The sequence below is a fragment of the Plectrocnemia conspersa genome, unplaced genomic scaffold (genome assembly GCF_051122295.1).
Source record: "Plectrocnemia conspersa isolate PC_06_02 unplaced genomic scaffold, ASM5112229v1 ptg000009l, whole genome shotgun sequence".
Taxonomy (NCBI): domain Eukaryota; kingdom Metazoa; phylum Arthropoda; class Insecta; order Trichoptera; family Polycentropodidae; genus Plectrocnemia; species Plectrocnemia conspersa.
In genome coordinates this window covers 3,658,523-3,672,078 of record NW_028277173.1, presented here as the reverse complement: position 1 = coordinate 3,672,078, position 13,556 = coordinate 3,658,523, and the positions used below count along the sequence as shown (strand labels likewise).

General features: G+C 29.9%; 1 protein-coding gene across 1 annotated transcript; it reads left to right on the top strand.

Moving 5' to 3' along the window:
• Positions 1-3,333: 3,333 nt before the first annotated feature.
• On the top strand, positions 3,334-7,134 carry LOC148231589 (uncharacterized). Its single transcript, XM_088192650.1, has 2 exons — positions 3,334-3,380; positions 6,289-7,134. Exon 2 carries the CDS (start codon positions 6,544-6,546, stop codon positions 7,081-7,083), a length of 540 nt encoding a protein of 179 aa, XP_088048776.1. The 5' UTR covers positions 3,334-3,380; positions 6,289-6,543; the 3' UTR covers positions 7,084-7,134.
• Positions 7,135-13,556: the final 6,422 nt, after the last annotated feature.

Below are 13,556 nucleotides of genomic sequence, written 5' to 3'. Positions count from 1 at the left end.
AAAGATGTAATAAAATAATAAATTATATATTGAAAAATATACGTAGTATTATTTAATTTATGTATTATATGTTACGAGTCAACCTAATTTTTTGCTGTGGGGGTGATCATCAGTAATAATAAGGATAAACTAGAGTTCAGTAGTTCAATATAATAAAAATGATGTGACCACACAAAAGCTTTCGTTTCGTCTAGAAAAAAGGGTTTCATAAATATAATACGCAAGAATATTTTTTTTATGGCAAACTTCTTGCTATATTTTGTTTTATTAATATTTAGGAAAGGTGCAAGTTTGTTTCTGGAATTTGCATTCATCACTCAATAAGAACCTTGAACGCTTGCTTATCTTTTGCGTATATTTTCTCAATTGCGAAACCGATAAAAATACTAATAAGAATCAATTCCGATAGGTTATCACCTTATCAATTTTTAACAATTGCTTAATAAAATATAAAAGAAAATGGTCCTATCACTATAAAAAAATCTTTGGAATTATAAATATTAACGAATAGCAACAAACATATATATATATTAGGTAGAGTACCGGTCGCAATACACTTCCCTGTGGAACTCCGGAATCGATCTCTTTCGGCTCCTTGCATTCTCAAGTGAAAGTAGATGTTTACCTCTTATGTAAGGGTTTAATATTTTATAGATTGTATTCGGTAGGCTTACTTTTATCTAATAGAGCAGCCTGGCCAATAAGTCGATCGCTATCTATAATTTGCTAGATCGCAATGTATCAACATATTCGCAATTGGTTTTTGAGCCGAAGAAGTGTGAATTTGTAGCCAAATAGATGCCGGATAATGTATAAAGACATATAGATGCCGCTATTTGGAAACGGAGTAAAAATGGCAGGTCTTGAACCTCGACGAGTCTTCGTTGGCGGGTCGAGTTGTATTATTGTCGGCTGTAGAAACTATGTTTTGTCAAGATGTATTCTTTAGAATCCACTGATGTCAGCGCTAGTCGACCACACGCTGGAGTTTGCCGTAAACAGTGTGGGACCTCTCTTGAGTTTGAATTCCCAAACTCTTGAGAGGAAGTAAACTCTAAGACTACCCATCCGAGGTAGCGTTCTTTGGGCTAACAATGACGAGTAAAGCATTGTATTTCAATGCAAGCTGGCCAAAAGGATCGGCTCTTAGGGAACCGAGGGCTAAAGCTGAAATTGAGGCAACACAAAAAGTGATGAGGATGAAGCGCAGCGAAATGCAATAGCATGCAATGCAGATAGTCATGAGAACGTTTCCTAGCGCGCTCGAGAGAAATACTACTGAAACGTAGTACTACGGGGGGTGGATGCCGCCCATTGGGTTGGACTCGTAGGGTCCAAGTACCGGTAACGGCAGTGGTTTGGGCAATGGTTGCCAAAGTAGTTCACTCGCAGTGCTTCACGCATTGAACCATGTAGTTATACCTCTGATTCACTGACTCTCAACGTGTCTCTCCCCTCTGTTACCAAGTGTCACATCTTATATAATGCTGGTTCGAGACAGTTAAAGATGTTTGCGAGCCAATAGCATCGCTTCTTAAACACACACGAAGTGTGTTTATGCCTTAAAAGAGAAACGGTTCAGATAGTCACTTGAGCGATTGGTAGCCAAAAGGTGTAATTAAAATATTATTATGCGCAGAGTAAAATATATGTTCTTATGCATGTCCTCTCCAAACAAATAGTAGTTTTTCAACATGTGTGACTAGCATTTCGGGATATACGTGCAGTATTTCAAATTATTACCGCAATCGTTTTGGTAACTAGATCTCTCTTACATTGTGAAAAATAACTGTATAAGATTTTTTTTGTTTGTTCGAAACAGTCATTAGAATTAATATATTATATATTATAACACAAAGTGCAGCTGTTTGTACCCCCCCCCCTTTTATTTGGAGTTACATGTTAGATTTTAATATGAGTTTTTTAATATTTGTGTAATAAGTTCGAATAAATAGTTAGATGTAACTTTTTGTATCCCATCAGACAAAAAGTAGCCACACTTAATTTTTTATTTAAAGTTAAAGCAAGTTTTTTAAAAGATTTTTTATTTAGAGTTGAATGAGTTGAGTTCTATTTTTTCAGTGCTTTTCAAAAGGATCTTCAATTCGGTAACAGTTGGTTAAATCCAAATGTTCTTCAGTTACTACTTGCCACAAAAATAAAACATGTAGAGTTCGTTAATGCTGCAAAACAATCAATTTCCTACAAAAAGCGTAGATGCATTGTTTTTTTAGAAAATATAATTTAGTTGTCTCTGATCATCGTACTAAATTACAATAATAAAATATTTACATATTTTATTTTTGTGTACGTATTGTGTTTTTCAGCATTTTTAATTATATTTTGGTTGTTTTTCCTTTTTATAATAATTAAATAATATATTTTTAACTTTTTTAATTTTTGTTTTAAAATTTGACTTTAATATAATTTGTTATATGATTTGCTCAAAAACGCCAAACAAAAGCGTCAAAACGCTAAATTTTATAAAAATAAATGTTAAAAAGACGTTTCTCCAGGCATGTGTTTAAAATACTGATATGTAAGCAATAACAAATATTTCTAATTGGGACATTAATCTTGACAATGCGTGTACTATTTCATCAAAAATTTCAAATTTGAATTTCAGAGGAGGCCAACAAACTTCATACCATTGAAGATCGCAAAAGCCACCGCTTCTCTCTTCTCACTATTTGATCCAACATGACGTCCGGAATCCAGAGTTCAATCCGCTTAGGAGACGATGAGGTAACTTACGGTAAGAACACAATATTTGTTATTTAGTATAATAAAAATCTAGCTAAATTTATTTTTGCGTAAAATTTATGATTAATAAATCAGTCGATTTGACAATGACATAATGCAAATCTCAGTGTCTGAATACCTGCATATTTTAATCGTATTCTACATCTTTAGCTATGTATCGTCACTAAACGTTTAGCTTTATATTGACGACTGTTTTTTTGTTGTTCGAGTCCTACCTAATTCGTCTAAAAATGCAATTAACACATGCGCTAAATTAGCACGTATGCAAACGAAGAAGACATTTTTAATAATACATTAATTTAAGTATGACTCATTATTCATTATGAGATAAATTCACATTTCCTACAAGTGCTAAAAAAATTAAAATATGAATTTTTATATTTTTTATATACGTATATATAAATGCATACTCATTATGAATAAAAATTAAGCCTATTTGGAATAAGTTATTATATAATTAATGACAAGCAGCTTGATAATCAAAATTTTGTTTGATGATAACGTATGATAATCTTGAGTGCAACGGTATATAAGAGCGATAATTGTTTTGGCAAATATGTAGTTGCATTTCCAAAATGCTTAACGTAAAGTTGATCGTCTTTTTGGCATTAGTAGCAGTAAGTAAATCTTTTAATAATATATGTTTATATATATATTTATTTTATTTTATTTTAGATTAAATTAAGACCATCGTGGCCTAACAGGTTACCCCAATGCGCCACGATGGTCGAAAACAAATTTTAAATTTATAAAACATAAAAAAAAAGTATATATACATAAATATAAAAATACTTAAACATAACAAAAAAATTATAAAATATTAAAATTAAATGAAATAAACCGGATCAGCTCCTCGTAGCTGACATTAAATAGGTCAATATGTAATGCCAGCGTATTAAGGAGCCGGATGGCCACAGCCATAGGCGAGTCGGCAAGTGCGGATGTCCTAGCCCTAACGGTCATCAAAAGAGGTCTCGATCGTGATTCTCGAAAATGTTCAGGAACCCAAAACTGGAATTCCTCGAGAATAGCTGGATTGTCGACAGCACCTTTTAGTAATTTAAAAAAATGCTTAGCGATATACAGCTTTCTGCGAGAACTCAGCGAATCATATCCCAACGCTCCTAAAAGAAAGGCGCTGGGATATAAGTACGGATAATAACCAAATGTCCTTTTGTAAAGGTATCTTAAATACCTTTTTTGAATTTTTTCCACTAAAAGGGAATATTTGGCTATTCGGGGATTCCAAATTATAGATCCCGATTCAAGAATGCTACGAACTAAGGTGTCATAGAGGATGCGAATAACTGACGGATCGTCAAAGTGAAAGGCATTCCTCATAACAAAGCCGAGCATCTTGGAAGATTTATCACAGACGTCGTGTATGTGTAGAGAGAACCTCCATTTGCTCTCGAAAGTGATTCCGAGATCTTTAATGGAAGTTTCTCTAGTCAAAATGTTACCACCGAGATGGTAGAAATAAGCTGATGGCGAACGGGATCGAGAAAATGACACAGTATGGCACTTTCCGACACTAAAGGGCAGACGGTTAACGGAAACCCATCTCCACAGAGAGTCTAAATCACTTTGTAGAGAGAAGGAGTCCGCAACAGATCGAATGCATTTATATAATTTTAAATCATCTGCGTACAGAAGAAAACTTGAATGTTTAATTGCTGTATTTATGTCATTAATAAATAACACAAAAAGCAGAGGTCCCAGATTGGATCCTTGAGGAACCCCCGAAGGGGTAAAATATTCCTTTGACAATCGGCCACCATATGTTACAAACTGTCTACGATTGCTTAAATAACTTGAAAATAACCGAGTTAAATTATCTGAGCAACCGAGGTTCGACAATTTTTTTAATAATAACGTATGACAAACTTTGTCAAAGGCTTTCTCAAAATCTGTATACACGACGTCTATATATATATATATATATATATATATTTATATATATAATATATATATATATATATATATATAATATATATATATATATATATATATATATATATATATATATATATATATATATATATATATATATATATATATATATATATATACACGAATTATTTGCAACTAATATATATATATATATTTAAAAAAAATGTATTTACGTGTATTTTCGCGTTATCTTTTATTGGACGTATCTCAATATTTCGCTGAAGATTTTCTCAGCATCATCAGAAGGTTTTTCTCATTATTTTTATAGAATACACTTTTTTTACATCGCGCAGATCAGGATTTTTAATTCGCACTTTTTTAATTGGTTTTAAATGTTCAAATGTAACACTTAAAACCAATTAAAAAAGTACGAATTACAAATCCTGATCTGCGCGATGTAAAAAAAGTGTACTCTATAAAAATAATATGAAGAACCTCCTGATGATGCTGAGAAAATCTTCAGCGAAATATTTAGAGAAATCCAAAAAAAGATAACGCGAGAAAACACGTAAATACAAATTTGTTTTTAAATATATTTTTTTTTTTAATTATACTGGCGAAAATCTAAAAATCCATAATAATAAAAATTTTGTGGGATAAGATAAAAATTAAAATAAAAACATTTTTTTACTATCTATTTGCAATATTTATTATTCTATTACATTTATTAAATCAATATATTAAAGTCGTTGAGTATTGTCAGAATATTTCTATTTAGTAGGCACTTTAAAAAAAAGATACACGATTCTTAGAGTCAAATGATTGTTTTTGCTAATTTTTTTATTTATTTAAAAACCCTACGATATCTGCTGATATAAATACTTGATAAATAAAAAAATGTAGTATTTTTATACCCATGAAGTCACAAATTAATATTTTTATTTAAATATATTGTATGATTTTATTTTTATTTTTTAAGTGTTAGGATTGTTTTGTTGATAAAAATAACATATTATTATAGTCCTTATTGAATCGAATACATAATAAAAATAATTTAAGAGTAATGGTTTTGACATTATCTTCTATATATATTACATTAGCTAATAAGATTTTTTAAATATCCCTGAAGTTTTATATATATTATATAAACGTCTTCTAACAATTTAATTTTATATATGCTATATATATTTTTACTATTGTTTTTAAATATAGAATTAATTTACATTAATAATATATAAGTGGCGTAATATATTTTGAAAAATTGATTTCGCTTTCATATAGAGAATATAATATGAGAATTTTATCGTCAAGTGCATTTAATATATGCGCTATTATAAGCATTATCAAAAAAAAATTATATGACAGTCTTATATAATAAGAAAAATAGTACAAAAAAATATGTATTACATTTTTATAGTCTGAAAAGCATAACTTAATGTTTGTTTCACGACCAATTATTATTATAAAATACACTTTTTACCTTCACTGTTTGAGAGTTATATTTTTTGAGCAAATCAGTTAATCATTTTGGTGATATGAATAATATATATTTGTGGGTTCTGTTGGGTATAAATTGTAATATATTTCAGCCAGTAGTAGTGCAAAATTTAAAATGTTTTTTTTTCTTTTCAGGGTGTCTGTTGTAACAGATTTGGGTTTATTAATCGCGCTCAAGCATGTGAGGCAGGAACAGAAAAAATAAAGTGTAGCGTTGTGGGGTATACTTGCGGCGACTGCGGACATGTATACAATTGTTATTAAAATGATAACGACGAGATCGAGGGAGTTTGTATTGAAGCTTGTGTAGAACCAAAAAAAGTTTGCTCGAAGGGTAGATGTGTTGAAGTTGGAGTAGAAGAATGCAGTCCAGACGTCTTAGATTATAAAATGAAATGCACTGGGCCAGGAGTCTTCCCACATCCACACGATTGTAAAAAATTCATTATTTGTTACTTAGGGGCAGATGATAAAACGTTTGATGCGAAAGAACATAAGTGCGCTAAAGGTTGGTTGTTCGATCCAGAAACGATGTTATGCAGCAAATCTGACACTGGAGTGAAGTGTCCAATGCCAGTAAAGCCATGCGATGGACCGCAATCTGGCTCGATTCCAGGTAGTTCGAGAATGAACTACACATGCATACCACATGAAACTACTGATACTTATACTGTGAGTATTTCCTACTGTCCAAACGGTTTTCAATACATAGCGGGCAGGTGCGCCAATTCTACTAGAGAAATGAGCATTAGCGGCGAAGGAGCAAATAGAAGATGCACGGCCAAAGGCACGTTTCATGTTCCGAACTGCAAGCAATACAATGATTGCGCAGCGATTAATTCGATACCCAGTTTGAGAACTTGTCCCGTTGGACAAAAATTCAACAAAACATCAAATCCAAATCCGATTTGCCATGAAATTAAGTGCTAAATATCAGACAATTAACATGTAAAGATGTAATATAAAAATAAATTATATATTCAAGGATATACAATGTTTTAATACTTAGGTATGTTACCTATCGTCCTGTATAGTTAAGCATTGCGCACATTTTATGTCAGTCAACGATTTACCCTTGAATTGAAAAAAACGTTTCGTCGATATGAAATATAAGAATATTAATATATACGATGTATAAAAAATACCCTTACATATAAGACATGGGAGGGAATATTCAAAGAATGTAGTTTAGTATTAATAGATTTAGGTATTTGATCTGAATTTTCAGATCGGTGAAAAAGGATGAAGCCAAGAAAATACATAGATTCAACCTCAGCACCAGCTGAATTACAACAATTATATTTGATGATTTGAATGCATAGATAGAAAGCAACTTTAATGTTAAAAAATTGTCGGACAATATGGTATCGGCGTTCAAAATCATCTAGGCCAGTAGTTGGCAAACTTATTAGCCAAAGAGCCAAATATGTACATTACAACGATTAAAAAAAATTGAGAGCCAAATCTATTTATTAATTTAGCAAACCTTTATTATAATTTTCCAAATCAACACAAAGACGTTCAAGCTTAGAGCTCCATATTTCCTTGTTTTTTAAATCTGGTGCGAATGCCCGTTGATATTTGTGCCAGAGCCGCACTTAAGGGGCCAAAGAGCCGCATGCGGCTCCGGAGCCGCACTTTGCCGACCTCGGATCTAGGCGAAAAAAAGTAGAATTCTGTTTAAAAAATAGCTTTTTAATTAAAAATCATTGTTTTCATCATTAGCTATACAGACTTTAGTATGCCGTAGCTGCCTCTAATCTCTCCCTGACAACCTCTCCCTGGCAACGAGGGATCTCAATCTAATACTCGAATATTCGATTTTTTTGTTATCAGAAAAACAATATCGTAAATTTTACTACATTATTGCAGTCCTAGACTTTGTTCTGATTATTATTGATATGAATTAAAATACATAATAGTGTGTGTAGATACGAAATTGTTTATTTTTATTTCTTATAAAATTGAAAATATTTACAAAAATGTGAAAAAACTAAACTCTTATTTTTGGGTAGTTCATTTGTAACACCGATTACAAAAAGGGAATTGTGAAGAGGATTACTGGGACGTAAATCTTGTAGCCTTATGTAAAGAGAATATGTTGGATCTGGAATTGATGGCCCAGGGAAATGAGAAGAAATGCAAGGTTGGATCAGGTCGACAACCGTTATTTTCTAAGCTGGAAGAAAGCATCTGGGGGTTCCTCATCAATCAACGTTCCTTCTACTGGTTACGAAAGTGCACGTGTTACCTGTATTTTGGCGATTCGTCAGAATGGCAAGAAAGTCTCACCGTTAATCATCACTAAAGGTAAGAAAGACAAGATTGAACGCGCTTCAGGGTTTTATGTCCTTGAAAGTGAAAAGGCCCGGTGCACCCAAGCAGTTATAAGATATATTGCAGGACATGAGAGATTCGGACCAATGATTCAACAGAAAATGGACTTGATTGAAATTCAGTATGGAATTTAGAATTTGATTAGTTATGACGATGTTCCAGAAGAAGATGAGATGGCTGTATTCGAATAAATTTGAAATAAATGTAAAATTCCTATATAAAAATAAATATTAACAGAAAATATATAAATTTACTTATTGTACGTAAAAAGTAAGCCCCCCCCCCGATAGTAAGCCCTAGATCATTTTTCGGACAAAAAAAGAAAGTAAGACAGTGTCTTATTTTCGGAAAAAGACGGTAGCTGTCGCTACCTCACTATCGTGAGGTACCGAAGCTAGCGAGTGTATGGATATCGGACCCACAAATTTTTGTGTTTTAAATATTATTTTTGCTTCGTTCTGATTTTCAATATTTAATAGTTCAAATTAGACATTATTATTTAGGATTTTCAATGATAGTAAAAATGGTTCAATCTACAATATAAAAAAATATTTAACATTTTCAATTCATTTGAAAATAGGTTTAGAACTTGACTAAATATATAACATTTTATATTATTTAACGTTAGATTTGAAACTTAGATATTAAATGGTTCATCTAAATATTGTATATCATTTATGAATAGGTTAAAATGTAGCTAGATAATAATAAATTAAGCGCTGTACAGTGAAATCTCAATATAGTGAAGCTCACAGAACCAATGAAAAATTTCGGTATACTGAAAATTCGTTATATTGAATGTAAGGAAGATGATATATTTTTATTTTTAATTAACATATTACTACAGCATCAAAATAACGTCTTATAAGGTTTACAGATTGTTTTTTGTTCATTTTAAGGATCCTGTATGAAACACAATAAAATATGTGAAAAAAATGTTTTATAAAAAATGTTTGAGGTCAGCGAAACACCTGTAATATCGCTTTTGAACACATCTAGCACATTCCAAATCAAGGACGAACTGAATTCGGAGAAATATTGTATTAAGTTGTAACGTAATTTTTAAATTCAGATAAAAATATTTTGTTATACTGAAACCAGTCTTCGTTACAGTGAAAACATTTTGTATGAAAGTTTTTCAAGGACAAATTGAAGATTCGTTATACTGAGAATTTCGTTATTTCGGAACTCGTTACAAAGAGATTTCACTGTAATAATTTTTTAAATAAGTTTGTAAAAAACCAAAATGTTTTTAATATAAAAAAATATTATTAAAACGTAACTTTTTGTATAATTTAAGAGTAGGTTTACAGTTTAAATAAATAATAATAAATAGCATTGGTTAAACATTTGCTCAAAAATATTACTGATATTAAAAAATATTTTGTTACACCTTACTGACGCTATAACACAATTCATCACCTATAGTTGGTGCAATGTGAGCGATTATAAGTCATTGATTGTGTTTTGACTATTTTAGGTGTTTGAGGGCTCGTTTTAACGCTGCATATAACACAATTTTATCATAAATTTAAATTTTAGTTATAAGAACGTTTTTTAGTTACACCACAAGTTACTTTATAATTAAAAAAGTTGTTTATATGTTTTATGTGTAAATATAAAAGCCAGTTTTTAATTACATTTACTAATTAGAAAGAAACAATAAACTAAAAATATCAAGCACCTTAGACCAAAAGTGCGCCAAGTGTTTTGAGACCTTTGTCTATTTATATTACAAAATATTTTGATTTATATATTTTTTAAAGTAAAACTTTTCACTTTATTTAAAATTAACAATAAACAAAAATATTAAAAATCTATAATAAATTAAGAATGTTTAAAATCCATAATGAAATAAAAAATATTTTCAAGGTTGAAGAAAATATTTTGAATAAATCTTGAAATTTTATTTTGAAACTTTATAATTAAAAAAATACTAATATTTAAATTAGTGTTATACAATTTTGTGTATGTTTCTTTCAAAGGCGTAAGTAAACAATATTTTTGCAACACTGTGTGCTTAGTAGTTGGTTGGTAATGAATAGTACTTATTTTGAAACTTTGCCCCTTTTTGTTGAAAATGTTTTTTCAAGCGAAATTTAAAAAAAAATCTAAAAATTATAACTTTAAATTGCTTTAAACTTTAAATTTAAGTACATCTTTTTCATGTATAGAGACGCTATTACAAATTCACTTTATTTAAATTATATTTTAAATTCCATATAAACTAAACATATTAAAAAAAAAATTTTTAGAATTTGATGATTTTATACATATTTTGATGTTTGTGTTTTCCAATTTAAATCGATAAAATCAATTTCATAGTTCGTTCTCAAGCGCGCCCATAACCGGTATTTCTCCAGAATTGCTTACATGTGACAGTTCTCTGTCATCTGGCAAGTGCTCACTGCGCGTGTTTCTGTGCAATTAAATAAACATTGAAATATGTTATAATCAAAGTGATGTAGCATTGGAATTATTGAAAATATAATCTAAACTATAAATTATGAGCGTGCCAGTAAGTGTTTGGTTATATAATATGAATAATACATCACGCTTATTCTAACAAAATTACTATTGACTTTCCAGGATCTAATATTAAAAGACAAACAGCGGTGATTTGGAAATTAAAGGTATACATACTAAAGTTAATTAAACATATTTCAATGCTAGTAATAATGAATATTTTCGTATTAGTGCAAACAAAAAGTTACATTTTATCTACTATATAGTATTGTTTACAGTTACTTTTCACAAGCAATGATAGATCTAATAACATTTACGTATGGCAAACAATTAATATATGACATATCGCGACAATTTTGAAGAAGATGAAGAGATGCCAATCTACGTGTTTAATCATCTACAGTAACTTTCGTCAAATTTGTTCTTCGGTTGTCGTTTAAATTTAATTTATGAATTATATTAGTAGTAATAATGTGTTCAATGTTTACCTCTTGATAAGGTCTTAATGTTTTTAATAATTTTTTGGAACAATTTGATGACCTATATGGCTACAACGTAGAATTGGTATATATAAACAAAGAGTGAATTTTCTCACATTAAAGTCACTATTATCAAGTATTATTTTTTATAAAGAACATACTACATAATTTTGATGTAACTGAATATCTTGAATTTGGCTATTCCGAAAGAGGATTGATGGCACAGAACAAAAATTGAATAAAAACCATGACGTACATATACATATTTTGCCACATCGGACATAAAAATAACCTATCGATTATTCCAGGTATGCAATCACATATTTATAATCATTGCAAAATGTCGTTTATTAGATAACAATCAATAAACTATATTGGCTGATATATATAGCGTTCCCATTGCGACGGTGCCGATTTAATCAACATTAACTTTCAATCCTCATACATTCTAAGGTACACGTTCGCGTTTAAAACATACCTAGTTTATTTGCAATACTTAAAATCTAACGCAAATGTGCATTATAATGGAAGCAATGATAATGTTTATGTAATATAAAAGGGAAAACTCACTTTTCGACCTCGGCGCCCGGCGACGGAAATTCAAAATTTGAAGATTTCATTACGAAGATTATTTTATGATTATTTATCTAATTTTTTAATGTATTCTTCTTATCCTAAACACATTATGTATATATTTATTTTTCATAGTTATAACACACCTAGTTAATTTGCAATCCGATTATTTGTATTCAGTCAAATGACGAATTAATGAAAATTATTGTCGCGTAGCAAAATTTATTATTAAATAATAATTGTTTACAACTGTTGTCGCGGTACTGTCGGCCATCTTGTTTTATATTTGAATGCTTATTTTTCATTGGTCGAAACAACAGAACGCATTACCGGTGCCTCGGAAAGCAACGAAGCAAATTCAATTTTTATTTTTATTATTATTTATTATTATAATTAAATATATTTTCTTTGCTTACGTGTATTATTATACACCGTTCATACAAAGCGATACGATTTACAGAGTAGAGAATTAAAGGGAGAATGTTTTATTTAAGGTTATGCGCTTGCGGAAGCGATGGCGGAAGCGGCTTAGAACAATTATATAGAAATATGTTAATTATAAATAAAAAATCTAAAGTAGTTATATATGATTTTATAAAAAAGATAAGACGATTTTGAACAAAATTAAAAATAGGACAATAAGAGAATTTTGAAATTTATATATATTTACTTGTTGTAAAAGTATGGTTGGATATTTGAGAAATATTGGGGATTAATATTTTAAAATAAAAAATAATATTTCATTTTTTCCTTTATGTTAATGATTTGAGATGTCTCTATCTAGGTAGGCAAAAAAAATGTGTTCATACTTTGAAATATTCGGGGTGAAACTTTCGAAGATAATTATTATTTTTAATGGTTTAGATGACAATAGCGGTTTTTACGCAGGTACGTCACATTGTCTATCGCGAATTTGTTACGCGCAAAAAAGTTGTTTTTATTGTGCTCACGATTTGTGTTTTTCTTTTCATAAGTTCGAAATAGTTTATTGAATAACCTTAATGTTAATGTTGTGTTGGTTAACCCCCCTCCTCTCCATAAATATGTTATCCTAATCATTATGTTCAAAAAAGTGAAATTGAAATAAACATAGTTTCTTATGACTTAAAATATAATTTACATTTTTGGACAACATTGAAAGTACAAGATATTTTCTAAATGTGTTATCATTGTAATCTATGCTAGCAAGTAGATTAGAAGTAATCATTTCAATTTTTTAATTTTATCTTATATATATTATTCTAAACAGATTAATAATTTTAAAGCATTTCTAAACATTTTTTGATAGCACTCACTATATAGAGCCTATGCTATTTATATTTAACAAGTCAAACTATATATTGTCTTTAAAATGGTTTCTAAGCTATTGACTCTCGCCATTTTGGCATTTGCATTTGTGAGTATATAATAACCAACTGAGCAATTATAGATATTATATACTATATATTATATATCATTGCTTAGACGTCTATGTTAATCCGTTATTTTCAAACTCACAAGCAGTAAAACAAATTGCATCAGAGTCAACGCATTTAGTAACGTCTCAAA

Bases quoted from the DNA above. Each gene is read 5' to 3' on its own strand.
- LOC148231589 (XM_088192650.1), top strand. From the start codon at position 6,544: ATGAAATGCACTGGGCCAGGAGTCTTCCCACATCCACACGATTGTAAA.